Genomic DNA, 17,641 nt, shown 5'->3' with positions numbered 1-17,641 from the left:
AGTGTAGACCAGGCAGCAAAATGGACTCCTCCAGAGTCTACATCACCCCTCTCTACTGCATAAACACAGAGCCAAAGGAAAACCTCAACCTGCTCATACAACAGTAGTGCTGACATTGATGGCAAATTAAACTAAACCTATCTGCCTTCAAATGATCCACATCCCTCCATTCCTGACACGTTCACATGCCTGTCTAACTGCCTCTTAAATACTCCTATTGTGTCTGCTTCCACAACCTCCCCTGGTAGTCTATTCCAGGCACTACAATTTTGTGTCTGATTTTTTTTTCCAATTTACATCTGCCTGAAACTTTCCCTTCTCACGTTAAATGCGTGTCTTCTAGTAATTTGACATTTCTACCCTGGGAAAAAGATTCTGACAATCTACCCTGTCTATTCCTCCCAATTAATTTTATAAACCTCTTATCAAGCCTCCCTTCAGCCTCAATGCTTCAGAGAAACCAAGTTTGTTCAACCTCTCCTTACAGCTAGTAAGCTCTAATCCAGGCAGCATCCTGGTGAACCTCTTCTGCACCCTCCCTGAAGCCTCCACATCCTTCCTGCAATGAGGCAGCCAGAACTGCACACAGTACTCCAAATGCAGCCCAAAGTTTAAAAAGATTGCCCTAATACATGCTTGTGGGCCAAAGGAACATCAGCTGGGCTTGAGTTGGTCAGCAGACAGCAAAGTTCTGAGCAGTCAGTGGAATTAAGTCAGCGTGCTCTTACCAGCAGGACCAACTCATTGCTGGCGGCATTGTACACAATGGAGTGGGCTCCAACAGCTTTTTTGAAATCCTTGTGGGCATTCTCATTTGCACAGCTGAAAAAGCAAACAGATTGGATGGGCAGTGAAAAAGAGGAAATGAAAATACATCCCATTTCTGCAGCACCTTTCCTGATCTCTGTATGTCTCAGTTTGTGAAGTACCTTTAAGAAAATAGTGTAGAACCTATTGCATGCAGTAGACTCTGATTCCTTTAAGTCTCAAAGATTAAAAAGGCTAACTGGTTGATGCATGCAAGAATAAAGGAATGTGTTTGTTTTGGCATTAAGATCCCAGGTCAGAAAGCTGGGAGACGCACTTTAAATCAGAGACAGCTGTGATGGCAGGAGGCACCCTCTGCATGCAAGGGGAGTGAAACAACTCCTCCCATCACACTAACCACACCCACAAAAGCCAAGAACCCAACTGAAGATTCAGAACTGACATTATGCATGCCAGTAAAACTCCAGTAATCCGGCATCTGACTGTTGAGAAATCCTGATGGTCCAATATCCAGTTCATTCGTTAGTCCGGAGTGTGAGCTGGATGTGCAGCTGGGGCCTCGGACAGCTTGCTTATTCCCATTCCTACTCCCTTTAAACTTATCTGGTTCACTGGAAAATTAGACTACAGTATAACATTAAAAAGTGAAAGTGAAGTGTGCTTGGGTATTAATACCACCCAATAGTGTGAAAAATCAGCTAGCCCAGCACTACCAAAGTGACAAAGGTGCCAGATAATTAGAGTTTCACTGTAGAACTAAAACTGGTAAATGGACACAAGGCAGAGATCAGCCATAATGTAACACAATAAGTTTGGTGAAGGTCATCATGTCATTATCCTCTTGGATGACCTTGTTATGTTGCAAATTCCCTGCACAGCAATAATGACCACCATTGGTTGGATGGGCTGACAGATCTTCTCCCGTTCCTACTTTTCGCCAGATCCATTTCAAACAATGGTACAGCTGGACAGTACATTGGACAGTACAGAGTATTCCCTGCCCAGTCCAAAAAACTTTCCAACCCAAAACAAAAATCCTGTGCAGATAAAGGCCAAATTCACAAGATTACAACTTAGAGAACTACAGGTCTAAATATCTCACACTGTTCTTTCTCCTGTGGGGCTGCCGGCAAGATATGCTACATTGTGTGTTTCTGAACATTAGGAATGGTGGACTTCATTTTCCAAACAAAACTCACGCTTCTTTAAGGTCTTCTGGCACGGGAATAGTGTGTTTGTAGAACAGGTTCTTGGTGGCAGTCTTGTTGGGATTGACAGGACGAAGCCTCTCCATTGTGACTATTTCATTGTAAGTGGCATCACAGGCAGCATATTCTATGACGTAAAACTGGAAAACAAACAGAAATCCTTGGCAAATCTCATTTTACATTGGGGGAGATAGGTGGTGTCAGATTTTGATCCAGTTACATATGGCCAACATATTCCCATCCCTCCCCTCTCCCCATTTAAACTTTAGTTTACATCTGGCCAAGGTATAACTATATTGGAACTCTTACAGGTCATTCCCTACCCGCACCTCAATCAAGTAATTTTGCGCTGGCCAACAGCACTGACTGTATAGGATGTATAGTACAGAAAGAGGCACTGTGGCCAAATGACTTATGCCAGCCCTAATGCTCCACAGCAGCCTACAGTCCATTTGATCCCAAAAGAATAATTTTCCCCAAATTTGCTCATCTACTTTCCCATTAAATACAATCATCTTTCATTATTTAGAAAGTACAAATAGGCAAGATATTTCATTCCATGCATCTATAAGCATAGAGAGATAAGAGTTATGGGAAGCATTGAATACTCCGTGATCAGTGATACCCAGAGGTTAGCGTTAAAACCTGCGGATATGGTATATGAAGGACCTGGAAGGGTTAAAATTTGAGGGTGTATAGTCTGGATGTGGGTGGCCTGGACAGGGTAAATTCTTGATTAATCCTAGCAAGTTAGATGCACAGCTTCACAGGATTATGACTTACTTTATATTATTGAACAAATGGATTACTTGGATCTTGGGGCCTATATGCTTTTAAAAGTGTTCAGGAGAGCTAGTGTTCAAGTAGAAATTCAGTGCAAATGAAAGAATTATTTGCATTATGCCAGCTTTTTGGGCTCCAGGCAAACACAAAAGGCTCCGATAAAGTGCACACTTGTGAAAGCTGAAGTACACTGTTGCCAAATTGGATCGGCCATCTCCATTTGCCGCAGAAGATTTTGAAAGCACTTAGTAAGTTATACAATTGAGGATTGTACTTAATACTTCATGGATCCTTCCCAATGTTCGCAAGACCCTACAATCATCAGCTTGGCGACTACACCTGCAACTTCTGCTTCCCCAAAGAAAATGCTTGGCTTTGAGCTACTTCACCTTGGATGCAGTCTGCCATACTTACATCTCCCTTCATCATCCGGACCCTCGCCATCCACCATCCACAAGGCTCATGCTCATTGGCTCTCGAATATACCTGCAACATTGTCAAACACACATTTGGTGACCTTGGACAAGTTTGGAAGAACCAAATCACATAATTTCAGCAAAGACTCCAGCATCAAAGTGTGAATAGCTAGATAGGATGCCAACACAGTACAAGCAGTTAGGCTTGAACTCAAGTGAAAGAATGCAACTTGCATCCTGAAGTGCCCAACATTCCAGTGCAACTCCACTCTTCCCCCAACTTGGAGATTAATTGTTTGCTCCTTGTGGAACAGAAGGTTATAGGAGCAAAACAGAAAATTGTCACCACAGCTACCAATTTACTTATTGGATTGGCCACAATAGTCATGTGTCAGAATACTTGGGAAAAGTCCATAACCAAACAGAAAGTGGAAATTAATAAATTAAAGTCAATATAATTCTCTTTAAACATCAGGCAGAGATATAGCTCACCCAGACCAGAGCCAGTTCCCCTCAGTCAATGAGAACACAATGGTGGCAGATCCAGTGCCCACCCTTCCAAAGGAAACATCACTCAATTTTACCCAAATACCGCGTAATGAAGCACGTGACAAGCACACAGGTTTCACTGCCGTTGCTGTGTAGGATAGCAAGGAATGTTGAACAGTGCATCACAGCTCGCCCATCCAGGAGGATCCTACACTCACACCCACTGCTGTATTGCAAAAGCTTCCCGGTTGATTCCCGCTCCGTGGCATGTGTGGTAGGATATTGCAATTCAGGTTTTCCCCTCAACCTCCCAGTATCAGATTTCCACATTCTTGTGTTTAGTTCCTTGTCAATTTTCTTGGAAAGGCTCAGCACTCCTCCAGCTTTAAAAAGTCGACCTGAAACAGGGGCAGCACTGTGATGCAGCTTGTACAGTTGCTTCCTCACCTCCAGCATCCAGAGTTTAATCCTGAACTCCAGCGCTGTGTGGAGTTTGCATGTTCTCCCTGTGACCACATGGGTTTCCCCACCCATCCCAAAAATAAACAGGTTGATAGGTTAATTTGCTACTGTAAATTGCTCCTAGTGTGTAGGTGAGTGTCAAATCTGAGGGGAGTTAATGGGAACATGGAGAACAAAATGGGATTAGTGTAGAATTAGTGTAAAAATGAGTGTCTGGTGGACAGCAAGTACACACTGACCGAAGGTCCCATTTCCATGCTGTATCTGACTGACTTAAATGCTTCTTGCCACAGATGCTGAGGATTTTAAGCACTTCTATACGCTGTGGTATTTTGCTACTGTTCAGCTAGATAAGCCACTTTTGGTATGAATTCAATTCAGAAACTCAGCCCAAACAGTAAAAACCCTTTAATCCTGAAAGTATCGATAGAAGTCACCAGCAAACAGGCAGTTGCTGGCACTAAAGCCCAGTGTCCATCAGCTGCTTGTACCAATTCAACCGAGTTTGCTGTCAAAAACAGTCCATGCCACAAGGAAACGACAAATACTAATGGAGCTTTTCTGAAAATCAGGAGGTGCAGCTAATCCAGCAGGGAAAATATAGATTTCATCATAGAAATCATAGATTCAAAGGGATCCCAGTACTCAAAGCAGCAAGTCAGGGGGCAGAGGAAAGTTTCACTGTGCTGTGTTAGATTACAGCAGCAAGGTGACATTCTCCTCAATGGGACACCCTCTACAGTGCTGACAGGGCATTCATTACACCAGACAAATTTAAATCTCCAAGTGTGGATATCAAAAAGGTGACCAGACAAACAATTGAAATACCTGATAGGACACCTCCTTTTGCTCCAAGGAACTGGAATACAAAGGGGGTGAAAAGATTTAAGGATCCAGTGAGACTATGTTTGGAATAACATTTGACTCTGGGCTGGGAACTTGAAGGACAATCAAAGGTTAAATTCGTCACATCTTCTTACAACCAGGAGAACATTTAGCCCTTCAAACCAATGCCACTTCTCAGAGTACTCTACTCAATCCCATACCCTCACATTTCCCTGTAACCCCTCATGCTCAAACTCCCAATTTTCCTGACACCCACCTACACTTGGGACTATTTGTGCAGCCAAATGAACCGACCAGGTGGGAGGAAACTGGAGCACCTGGGGGAACTTCACTTGGCCACAGGGAAAGCAAAACTGCACAGACAGCATCCGAGGTCAGAGTCAAATTCTGGTTGCTAGAGGTGTGGAAGCTGCAATTATCTAAAGGTTTTCCAGTCAGAGCCTCGGTGGATTATGCTGTATCAATATCTAAGGTGCTTGTACTGAACTCACTTTCACCCAGGGACACTGCAGGTGAAAGGAGAAAGTCCAAGGATTCTTGTCTCCTAACATCCGGCAATCACTGGGAAGAGAACCTTAATTATTGCAGGTAATGGAGGTTCCACTACACCCAGTCACCAAACTTCTCCAAGTGTGGGCTATGTGACAGAACAAACAACTGATGTCCATCTTACCTCAACCTCATCTCCTTCACTGATCTCTTTGTTGAAATCTGCAGGCGGTGGCAAGCGCACGTCGTTGAAGGGAAGCTGTCTCTCAGGTTGCCAGCTGGAAACAGTGTGCAAGAGCAGGATTATTGCAACACAGGAACCTGGAATGAGCTGGAAGAACATCCCTTCCCCTCCAGCAACCACCCATCCCCAGAAAGATTTTGGGAATTATTGCACATTGTCTAAACTAGATGCCCCCACGACAAGCCTCAGTCAAGATTTCTTGACCACTTCTGGAACCACAGAGTGTGACTGGAGTCATGCAAAGGATAAAGCAACACAGACTCCTCAAATGAGGAAGGTTTATTAGGGCGATGAATGTCTTTTCTAAACTTGAGCTCTGATGACTCAGCAGGCACGGCAGCATTTAGCTGTGCCATACAGATCTTGGATTGTACACATATAGCAGATTTCAGAGAGGTCAACATCTGGGCCATTAAAGTTGGTCGTCAAACAAAAACAGACAAGAAAAAAAAACGTGTAGTTGCCCTGTTTGATTCAATGCCTCAATACAGGCACCACAGGCCCAATTCAGTTAATGGGAAAGCACAGAAATGGCACAGCCAAGGTGGGATCATCTGAAATGTCCCTACAATCCTCTAAGGAAATTGAAATACTCCAAACATCACCCCATATTTAAATTCCCAGGAACCTCATTTTACTTTTGTGAATCTTTACCACACTCATACATGGCTCTTTCTAAAATAAGCAGCATTCGCTGGAGGATGCAGCCTGACCCACTTCACCACCCCTGGTCGAAGACCTAGTCCCTAGTTCTGCCCTTGCACAAAAATCATTGGTATTAACTTCACATTCCAGCACACCTTGGTCTACACAAACTCTGGATCTACTCAACGACTTGGTGGTTTAGGAGGCATTTGAGACACCTCAGTTCTCTTCTGGATTCTTTTCAAAGTCCCATCATGAAATGACCAAACCTGAAGAGTTTGAACTCGAGACCTGACCATTTCATCTTTGGCTTTGTACAGTAAGCTCCTGTGAATAACATGGCAACTTATTTGCTTTCACAATGGCTTGACAAGATTGGTTAAGAACCATAACACTGATAAACATTTTATCACCGACTTTCATTTGGTTCCCTGCAGGGTTTAGTACTTGATCTACACACCACGTAATAATACACTTATGTAGTTTGCCAGACAGGGCCAATCCACCAATATTTCTAATCTGTCAACAGCAATTTAGCTCCCATTACTGTGGCAACCATCACACTTATTGTCTGCAATCCAGAGATCATTCAACTACATCCAGACTATTAATAAAAATAGCAAGTAGCATGTGTCTTAACACTGATTCCCAAGAGGCACCATTGGTAGCCAGCCTCTTAGCAGATCCAAATCCAGTGACTTAGCAAATTCTACCTTTGGGCACTTAGCCAATTCTCAATCGACTGCAGCACATTACCACCAATTCCACAAGATCCCAATGTACAGAAGGTTCTCGCGAGGCTCCTTAATCAAAAGCTCACGTCTTTAGTCACTGTCTACCAAGTTGCTCTCATTCACTCATCCACTGAAACAAGAACAATGTTGGGCAATCCTGGCAAGGGATGCGAAAAAAGACAACTCCATTGCTATAACGATTTAAGGACTCAAAGCCAAAGCAAAGACGAACTTAAATATCTTTCTCAACATCACTAATAGATAATTATGAACATATAGCAATTGTAATGAAGAAAATCTGGTAGGCAATTTAGTACAGTAAACGTCTGCACAGGGGAATGCAGAACAGTCATGGAGCACCAACACACCTTCAATCCTCTGCACCCAACCAAGAAGCCATCTACACATCCCATTTCCCCCTCATCCCCACACCCTCCTGCTGATTGAGCAGTGTTCCCTCATGCTGCACCAGCCTGTATTGCAACATTCATATAACAGAGACAGCATTTTCTATGGTACAGGACACAATCATTTGGTCAAACTACTGATATTCAATCCCCTCCCTATCCCAAGCCTTCAGCCCGAGTCAGAGAACATAGAACAGGCTCTTTGGCCCACAATCTGCACCTTCCATGATGCCAGTTCATTCTGATCCCATGTGCCAACACAAGGTCTGCACCCCTCCATTCCCTATCTGTTCCCATGCCTCGTAAATGTTGCTATCTTATCTGCTTTCACCACTTGCCCTGGCAACACATTCCAGGCACCTACCACTCTTCAAAAAAACTCCCCCCCCCCCCCCCCCACCCCAGCTATGCCCTCTAGTGTTTCACATTTCCACCCTGAGAGAAAGACCATCTACCCTGTCTATCCCTCTCAATTTTATAAACCTCTATCAGGTCACCCCTCAGCCTCCAACATTGCAGAGAAAACAACACACGTTTGTCCAACCTCTTCTTATAGCTAAAGTTATTGGCCATACCAGTAAACTATTAAAATAACCTTCCACATTCATCTATTCATGGATAAACAATGATTGTGATCTTTCATTCTTTCCTCTTTCACCAGCACCTCATCCCCAAAAATAGAAAACCTCGGGAAACCAGCCTAAGCCACTTCTAAGTCATAATCCTAAGTAGCTTGAAGTTCAAAGCACACAGCAGAGATTCTTGCCTTTTCTACCGCACACCTGTGGTGATGTTCAAGTCTGTTCCTCCCCACTTGTGATACCATCAGTAACATCAGGGGAACAATGGAGGTTTGAGCAGAATCTGCTCGTGGAGACATCTTTGTCTATCGAACACAGCAGACTTGTGGACACGAACACGAGTGTTGGGGAAGTAAAAGCCACTGGGTCTGAGGGATAGGGGGAGACTGCTGCCAACCTGATGGACATTCACCAATCAGAAAGCAGCCTAATCCACAACTCATGGCTTATCAAATTCAAAGGTTAACCAAAAGGGAAAAAGCAGGCCGACCCTTGGAAATGGCACTGAATGCACAGTGGTCTGGTGATCTACCTCAACAAAACAAATTAATGGCCCCCAGTGTCCAAAGTACTGGCTGCCCCTTTATGATAACTAACGGTAGGAGAATCTGATGTGCACCATTGGCTTAAAGTGCAAAATTATCCAGAATCAAAAGGAGATAAGATGGTGAATCAGATGACTGCCCATGCCAGTGTTATCCCACCTCTGGGTCTGCAGCTTCCAGCAGACTAATCACATTTTAAAAAACATTTGGGAGACATTTGTTCTTTGACAGAGCTAGCTGCCATACACTGTTCTCCTTCTCCCCTACCACCAAATATTGGAAAAATGTACCCGAACGGATGTAGTGTGAATCTGCTCCCACTGCCTTTTCAGACAGGGCCTCCTAGATCACATCCATTCACAGCACAAAAGGAGTTGTCTCCCCTTCCCCACCTAATTCTTTTGACAATTATCTTAAACATGTACCATCCAGCTACTGACCTTCCTGCCTATGGAAACCACCTTTCCTTACAGGTGAGCTTTCAAAAAAAAGCCTGCCAGACTGCAAGGCTGACAAAAGCAAGAGCAGCTGTTGTAGACGGCAGCTGTCTCCAGCATTCCCAGCACTCGTCTGACTTGAGAACAAAGGGCAGTGGAAGCACATTGGGAAAGAGAGCACTTCAAAAGGAATGCTTCTTCCATCCCTGACCTCCTTGCATCAGGGATTTGCACTGGAGGTTCAGTTAAAGGTGGCATCAAATGAATAGTTCGTTAAGGTCATATCGCAAGGGGTAATATATAGCTCTTGTTCAGTTTAGAGGTGCATTCCAGGGAACGGTCTTGTAATCCCTCAGTGAAGTGTACAAAATTAAACCCTCCCCCAGACCTCCCACCCATATTTACTGCCATGAATTCTGCTGCAATTATAGAATGCCTTTCTGTCCAATGTTTTGCCTCAAGGTCATCGAGTTGCTTTTTTTGGTGGGATGGGTGGAGTTAGTGAAGGGGGAAGGTCTGTATGAAGCAAAGATTCACAAAGTGGCTGAACTACAACTTAACAGCAATAATGCAGGAACGAAGACATCAACAGCAAGGTAGATTATAACCCTACACTATTCACAGCTCAAAGAATATGCTCCTTTTAAAATGGAATGACTGATTTCTTACCGCTCCATCAACATACATTATCCCAAGGGTCTATGACTGCAATTAAAGGGCTCTCCAGCTTTCCTCAATAATTCAGTCTATCACAGAGAGACCCCTGGCTGCTGGGAGAGGCATCCCATATATCCCTAGCATTAAACAGGCCTCCAATGGTTACCAAATGTCAATCTTTCAGAAGATTGAGCAGGGAAGGGGAAATGACAAAGTGCAGTTGGGGGTTAGAAAAAGTGATTCAAACAAGGATTATTTAAGAATTACAGACAACTTCCAAAATGAGGAAGGAGGAATATATTTAAAGTGGAAAACTCTGATCATCACAACAATTGATTAGGCAGGGGCCCCAGCTCTACGGAACAAACAGCGTTAATGCAACGAGAGATTAGAGTTTACTTAATTAACAACATTCCTGAAGCCTTTTTAAAGCCTTATTTGCATTGCATCGATAAAGGTTTCCTTCTGCACACTTATTTCTGTCTGGGTGCATGACAAAAATAGTTTCAGGAACACAAGCTTGGAGCCAAGCCAATCGGAACATCAGGCATTGCTCATCAAGCAGCAGCAGCGTTAAGGACAGACATACAATGTGGTACTTTTTAAATTCTCCTTTTCCAGAGACAAATGATCAAAGAGCATCACTTCACTGGAAGCCTACAAACCGTACCAACTCAGGGTCATGTGTAAAAACATGGAACATTTAGATGGATTGGATAAAATCTGCTCTACTGCCAAATTCCAGCATTTGCAGGAGAAAGTCAGGCCATGTGATTCATTAGCTCCAGGTTAATGTTTACATTGCACTCACCTTTTCATCCTCTCTCCCACTGTACAGCCCACCTCATTCGTTCACCCAGCTTCTCCTTCAATGCACCCTTGCTATTCACTTTATCATTCTCATCACTCCAAGTTTGATCCTGAGTCAAGGACTTGTTTTCCCTTAGATTTTAGTGACTGCTTTATAAAAAGGATGCAAGCTTTTGCTCCTGCCACACCCCTCCTCTTCAAAACCTCGTGTGGAAACCCTTCATTACAAGTACGTTATACAAATGTTCTCAGTCCAGTCTGTTCTGGAAGGGAATAGATCCTTAAATTGACTTACTACCTACTTCAAAGTACTGACAATCAGACAACAGGTTTTACTGTCTCACACCCAGATCAAACAAACACAACCAGCAGGATAATAGCCAATAAAAGCAGTGCCAATTTACCACTTCAATTTCAAAATTCTAATAGAATACATAAATTATCTCCAACCTGACTGTGCCCAGATTAAATCCAAGACCATGCAGCGATAAGTATCTCCACTATTTTCCAATACCAACAAGATCAATGCCAAAAATCTGCTCTTTATCCCAGTCTAACGGGGTAGGTTAGAGACAGGAGAAATTAGGTTTCACATCCCAGGCCACCACAGAATCAAGTTGGGAGGGCTAATCCATCATTCAAGTGGCACATTCAGCAGCACCACAAGGATGGAACAAACAACAGAATCCTTAGCTTCACGTGGCTGCACAAGGACACCGACAGTTGGTTATTCTGCACTGTACAAAGTACAAGTCTTACACTGCTGTTTCACCAAAGCCATACCCACCACATCACCCTCCCCGCCTGTGCCCCCCCTCCCTGAAGTGATCCAAAGAAATTTTAAGTGCACAGGCATTTGATGCAGATTCATCAGCCAGAGACTGATCACATACACACTTCATACCCCACCAGCCCATCAGCAGTCACTTAGAGAGCAGCACATTGTTTGACTAGTATGGACAGGCTACACGCACACTACAGCCCAGGCCATAAATATCAGATTTGTAACAGTGCTGCATTTGAAATAAGACCCCAGTTATTGACTACCAATTTCTCCAAGCGAGACAAGGATGATGGCAAGAGACAAGCAAATCTTGTTCAAGCACAGCAGATGACACCAGCAGCACAATATAGCCTTCAACAATACACTTCTAATCAACTGTGGAAGCATGGGATTCTGGTACTGCAGTCAGCATTTCATGAATTCCAGAATTTTTTTGACGACTAATTGGTAACCAGATCAAAGAGCACGGGAAAGATACTCACCAGAGCAATGTTTTAAAAGGTTTTAGTCACACTGGCTAAATTACTGGATTAACAGCCAGTGACCTGGACAATTTATCGCATACATTAGACCAAGGTTATACAAATCTGGAATGAAAAGCAAAACACTTACGGACTTTAAGCCATCTGGAATAGAATGCAAATGCCAGAATGGCATAGCCTTTCTCCAGGTGCTAGAAAACAGAAGCTAAGCTCTCATATCAAGGTTGGTTAGGCCTGGACAGATAATTTTGTCCAATTCACTCATCACTACAGTGTGTTTGATGAACTACATTAGATAATTGCAGCAAAGCCTTCATTTGAAAATGTGCATCCCTGTGTCCAAATCCATAATGGCCTTGCCATAATCTCCCCCAGCCCCACAACCCTCAGTCGGGTGTCAAGTACTCTCTGTTTTCATCATTCCACAATTGCCAGTGGTGGCTTCAGTGCCATAGGCCTTAAATACTGGAATTTAACGCACAAAAAGGAAAAGTGATTCATCTACAGCTGACAAGGCAAATTGAAGATAGCATTAAAGTTGCTAGAAATAGCAGTGGCCCAAGGGATTGTAAGTACTTTAGAAGTCAGCAAAAGAGGACCAAGAAATTGTTTTACAAAAGACAGAATACAAGAGCAGACTGACAAGAGAAAAACAACATCTGTAAGAGCTTCTATACACATGCAAGAAAGACTAAAAAGGGCAAGTGTTGGTCCCTTACACGAGAGAGCAGAGAATTTATGGGGAATAAGGAAATAGCAGAGGAATTAAATACTGTCTGCCTTGAGAGAAGTCAAACCTGCCAGATATAGTCGCACAAAACATTGGTTAGACAGCACTTAGAGTACTGTGTGCAGTTCTAGTCACTACACTATAGGAAGGATGTGATTATGCTAGGGAGGAAGCAGAGAAGATTCAAAGGACATTGCCTAGACTGGAGGGCTTGAGTTAAGAGGATAAGATTGGACAGGCTGGGACTGTTTTCCCTGGAGTGAAGGTGGCTGAAGAGTGACCTTATAGAGGATTATAAAAGTTATGAGGGGTATAGGTAGGGTCTTTTTCCCAGGGCAGGGGAGCCTAAAACTAGAGGGCATAGGTTTAAGGTTTTTGGGGAGGCAGGGGGAGATGCGAGAGATTTAAAAAGGGATCTGAGAGGCAAGATTTGCACTGACAGTAGGGGGTGTATGGAACAAGCTGCCAGAACATTTCAGGTACATGGATAGGAAAAGGGTCAAAGGAATATGGGCCAAATGCAGGCAAATGCGACTAGCTCAGATAGTCAACTTGGTTGGCATGGACAAGTTGCACTGAAGGGTCTATTTCCATGATGTGTAACAATGAATCTATATTAGAGATATAGGTGTCTAGCAAGAATGAGGAACTAAAGCACCGGTCAAAAAATAATACTAGTGAAGTTGTTGAGCTTGTAAATACCTGTAGATACATCCCAGGTAGATCAGTGATGACAGAGCAAGGCCAAAGTAGCAGATAGCTTCCTCTTGTCTTAGGTTCTTATGAATTCCTTTGGAAAACATTTCTGCATTGCTTTTTTTTAAACAAAACATTCAAATCTGGCCAGCCAAAGCATTTGCTCCCCTGTCTGGGAATCTCCTTATGTGGCTTAGTGTCAATTGTGTTTGATTAAGGTCCTGGAAGAAGTATTCCATGATGTTTTGTTGCATTAAAGGTTCTATACACTGAAACACCTTTGTTACTTACCTCCAAATCACCCATCAACATTTTTTTTAAGAAAGGTACTCCATTTTACAGCATTTCCTCAGTGAAAACACTCATGATGGGGTAATTTGCCAAATTCATGCTTCTAAGTAAATGCAAGCTAAATGAGAGCAGGACTTTTAGTTACAAGACAAAACCCAACATCTTTGCTCATCTGTTTTTAGTGGAAATTCAAGTATATGAAACAGCTCCATCACAAAATGAAATGCCCTCCTTAAAATAATTATACAATGTAATTGACAATAAACAATACAGAAATGACTGACAGAAGTTCAGAATAAGTTTTCTTATGTTAGTTGCATGCTGTACCCCTCCTCTCTACAACTATCAGTTATCACAAAGCAAAGACAAAACAAAAGCTCTATTTAAGATTTATATTAATGATAAATAGACAACTGGGAATACCAATCTCACTCAGTGCGTACACATTTTGATCCAATGACAATGCCAATTTAATGATCCCAGCAGTGGTGTTGGGATCACTGAAGTTCACGTTTTTAAGCTGAGCCACCCTTCACCACACGGAGAACACTCCACACTGTTGCCATGAAAGTCTGAGACACAGACAATTTGTTATGGCCAGGTTATTACTCTTTGGTGTGCATCAGTGAAAAGAACCACTTCTGAAGTGCACCAACTATGCAACAAAACCTGTCAGCATTAGCAGCACCTTGTGGTCGATGTCCTTCAACACCCCCAGCCCTTGCATTAATTTTTAAGGCAAATCTTGATTTAATCCCTTTCTGAAGGAAGCAACCATAAGAGGGTTATGGTGAAGACAGTTTAAAACCAGGCGAGCTCCCCAATTACTAGGACTACTAGAAGGCTAGGTTTGTACACTAGGTTTTCTATTTAAATGGAATCTATTACCCCAAATCAACACCTTTCCCAACACACCATGAAAACAATCCGTCAGCAGGGTGAGACGCGACCATAGCTCGGTGCTAGTTGGCGTGCAGATTGAAGAGGACAAAAAAACGTGGCACTTACTTGTTTTCAAATGCGATGGTGACGGAGTCTTCGTGTACATCTTTCACAAACCCCTGGGAGAAAAATAAACATAAATACATGGAAAAATACCCATGAAGGGGAAGGAGAACAATCTCCATCCCTACTCTTCAACCCTTTACATCTGGATACAGATTTCAGAATCAGACACTGCTTGTGACTGAACAATCAAAAACCCTGCTTCATTACCCCCTCCTGCCCCTTCGTCAGCCCCACCACAGCCAGATACGACATTAACTATGACTGCTTTCCCATTTCTTCCCTGGACAACTAACGCTTACACCAGTATGGAGAAATCTTGCATTTGGTACCAGATACAAACACTTTCCATCCATCATGCCCAACCCATAAAACGAAGCCAGACCACCTGTAACCATGGTGTTGTTTCTGCTGCTAAACCCTAACCCATGCCTGTCACCTCTAGATTCAAGGTCCCCTGATCAACCTCACATTTTCTGCCCAATGTCAACTCATGCTCAACCGTCTCAGCTGAGTGCATCTTAACCACTCCAGATCTCATCTCACTCCTCTGCTTGCTGACCCACAACCCCCAGTTTACCAGCGTAAAAATCAAGACTTTCGCCCTAACTTGTCCCTCTGTGGCTCACCCACCCCATCACCTTGCCCAAACCCATTTACACACCATTGCATCCCCCACCCACAACCCCTCCCACTTAACCCATGCTTTGCAACCATTAAGGTACCTCAAACTACCTTGCAAAACATAATTTCCCAGCCCTGTAAAATGCCTTTCACCTCAGGGACATGACCCCTATTAGCAGAAAGCTCTGACTAATTTAGCTCGATAGTGTCATGGCCAACAGGAATATGGGATGTACAGGAAACTGAAGGAGTTGGTTCATTCCTGACTATATCCTCAATACTCATGCCTGCCTCCCATCTGTGACCTGCCCTACCCTCCAATCTAAATTCCCCATTTCCCCTCTGGCTGGGAAAAGGATGCATATTGATGACTCCACGAAACAGGACAAAGCAACATTCAGTCATAACTCTTCCCACCATCAAGGACATCTTCAAGAGGCTGTGCCTCAGGTGGTAGCATCCATCACTAAGGACCCTCACCATCCAGGACATGCCCTCTTCTTGTTACTACCAAAGAGGAGCCTGAAGACCCACACTCAAATGATTCAGGAACAGCTTCTCCCCTCCGCCATCAGATTTCTGAACAATCCATGAACCCATGAGCACTACCTCGTTATTTTATTTTGCACTATTATTTTTGTAATTTATAGATTATGTCTTTGTACTGCTACTGCAAAACAACAAATTTCACGTCATTTGTCAGTGATAAGCCTGATTCTGATGTCTGACGTGACAGCAATAATCCTGGGTACAAACACCTGGAATGATTCTAGTATTAGATGGACCATATCAACCTTCAGATAGCACAGGTACATCAACAGGGTTGTTAAACCCACACATTCTCTCAACTAGAATAATGCAGGAGGGTGGAACGAAGGTGGTTTCACAGCTGTTTGTGAGGTCAGTGCAAAGGCATCAGCGTCTGCTCATTCCAGTCACAAGATGCAAACCACACGGACACAGCCAGAACATGGGACAAACTAACACCTTCATACCACAACAAAAATAAAATGCAGCTTATAAAAAGGGACTTAGGACTACAAGTTATATAAATGCCATAGATATTGTGCCACAAAATATACACCACAGGCCACAGTTCATCTGATCCGTGCTGGTATCTATGCTCCCAATACATTTCCTCCATCTCTGTGCTCACCCCCCATTTTCATCCCATCAACTCTCGACTTCACTTCTCTCTCTTGTGCTCATCTCCGCCAGTCACCCCACTGTAGATAAAGCTTCCAGTTGTGTGACAAATACCGGAATAACCACTTGGAAATCCACCATTAATTTCAAAGGCAGCTAAAACTATAGGAATAAATTTCATCAGCAGAGTTTACTTTTAAGCCAGGTTGATCACCCTTCGCATGATAAAAATGTTACAACTGCAGCATTGCATACAAGCCCCAAAGCCAAGACCAGAAACTGCTACAAGTGCCTTGGGCGCAACAGGTCAATCCACACTGAGGAAACGAAACTGCTGAGTGCCCCACTCAGGAGACTTGTTAGCTGGTTACAGATCGCAAAGCACAATGCAACACTACAGCTTAAACCAATATGCACTTCAAATCAATAGAACCACACCTTTATATCCTCATATTGTCTCCTCTGCACCAAGGGTGTCGAACAGTTACCTGTACCACACTAGCCTTGGGCCAGTGCCATGCAACCCTAAAATTACACATGCCATCTCAAAAGGCCCACAAAATGCTTGTGATCTTAGACCAATGAGAGCACATTATCCTGATGTATAAATAATGTTATTTCTTGAGCTCATACTACTGAAGGACAGCTCATTCTCAGCAGCAGATATGTACAACCTCAGCCAAATAGCATTTCATCTGACAACAATGCCACATTTAGCACGAAGGGAGCCTGTCATTGGAGGGTATTTTCTGCAACAGTCCTTTCGGCTGACATCAATCATAACACTGAATGGTGGACCACTGCCCTGTGCCAACATTTGACATAGGAATCAAGAATGCATTTCACTCCACACATTTTGGATGACCAGAGTTTCCATTCACATTGACAGCAACACTGATAAAGATCTCTCAGAATGACATTATACTGCAGTTTTACTACTAATTAAATAAGCCCACCTGTCAAAAAAGTGATATCAATCTTTGCATGCTATGCTCATTCAGTGCAATTTCAACCTTAAATGCACAAGAATAAGCTTCTCTCCTTTCCTTCCCAACCTATACCATCCTATCCAATGTCATCTACAAGGATGAGTAACATCTGCTACAATATCTGCAACCCCTTCCAGCCCAATCCAACTTGTTACCCAAGAGTATCACTTATTCGTGCATGAATTTATCATTGAAAACTCCTTTCTGATCCTCCAGTAATGATTATCCAAAAGCCCAAGATGTAGGAAAATGGAAGAAATCATGGCCTCCTCTGGGCATGGTTAGAGAGGGTTTGCAAAGTTCCTCTGATTACACTTGGTTAGTCAAGTCATGATTTGACATTATTTGAAACCTAGGCTTTACAGAGCATAAC

General features: G+C 43.2%; 1 protein-coding gene across 3 annotated transcripts in view; it reads right to left on the bottom strand.

The window, feature by feature from the left end:
* LOC127586555 (RNA-binding protein FXR1-like) overlaps window positions 1-17,641 on the bottom strand; it is a 65,192-nt gene that overhangs the window by 20,940 nt on the left and 26,611 nt on the right. For 2 of the 3 annotated variants that reach the window (XM_052044599.1, XM_052044598.1), the window contains exons 2-6: window positions 14,513-14,565; window positions 5,646-5,739; window positions 3,174-3,245; window positions 1,968-2,116; window positions 729-822 (exon numbers count right to left, since the gene is read on the bottom strand). In XM_052044599.1, the coding sequence (XP_051900559.1) occupies window positions 729-822; window positions 1,968-2,116; window positions 3,174-3,245; window positions 5,646-5,739; window positions 14,513-14,565 (462 nt within the window). Of the gene's footprint in view, window positions 1-728; window positions 823-1,967; window positions 2,117-3,173; window positions 3,246-4,954; window positions 4,986-5,645; window positions 5,740-14,512; window positions 14,566-17,641 lie in introns of all 3 variants that reach the window. The other variant, XM_052044600.1, reaches the window with a different exon arrangement.

The sequence above is a fragment of the Pristis pectinata genome, chromosome 37 (assembly GCF_009764475.1).
Source record: "Pristis pectinata isolate sPriPec2 chromosome 37, sPriPec2.1.pri, whole genome shotgun sequence".
Taxonomy (NCBI): domain Eukaryota; kingdom Metazoa; phylum Chordata; class Chondrichthyes; order Rhinopristiformes; family Pristidae; genus Pristis; species Pristis pectinata.
Note: the sequence above shows the minus strand (reverse complement) of the source record. Positions and strands in the feature narration are given on the sequence as shown.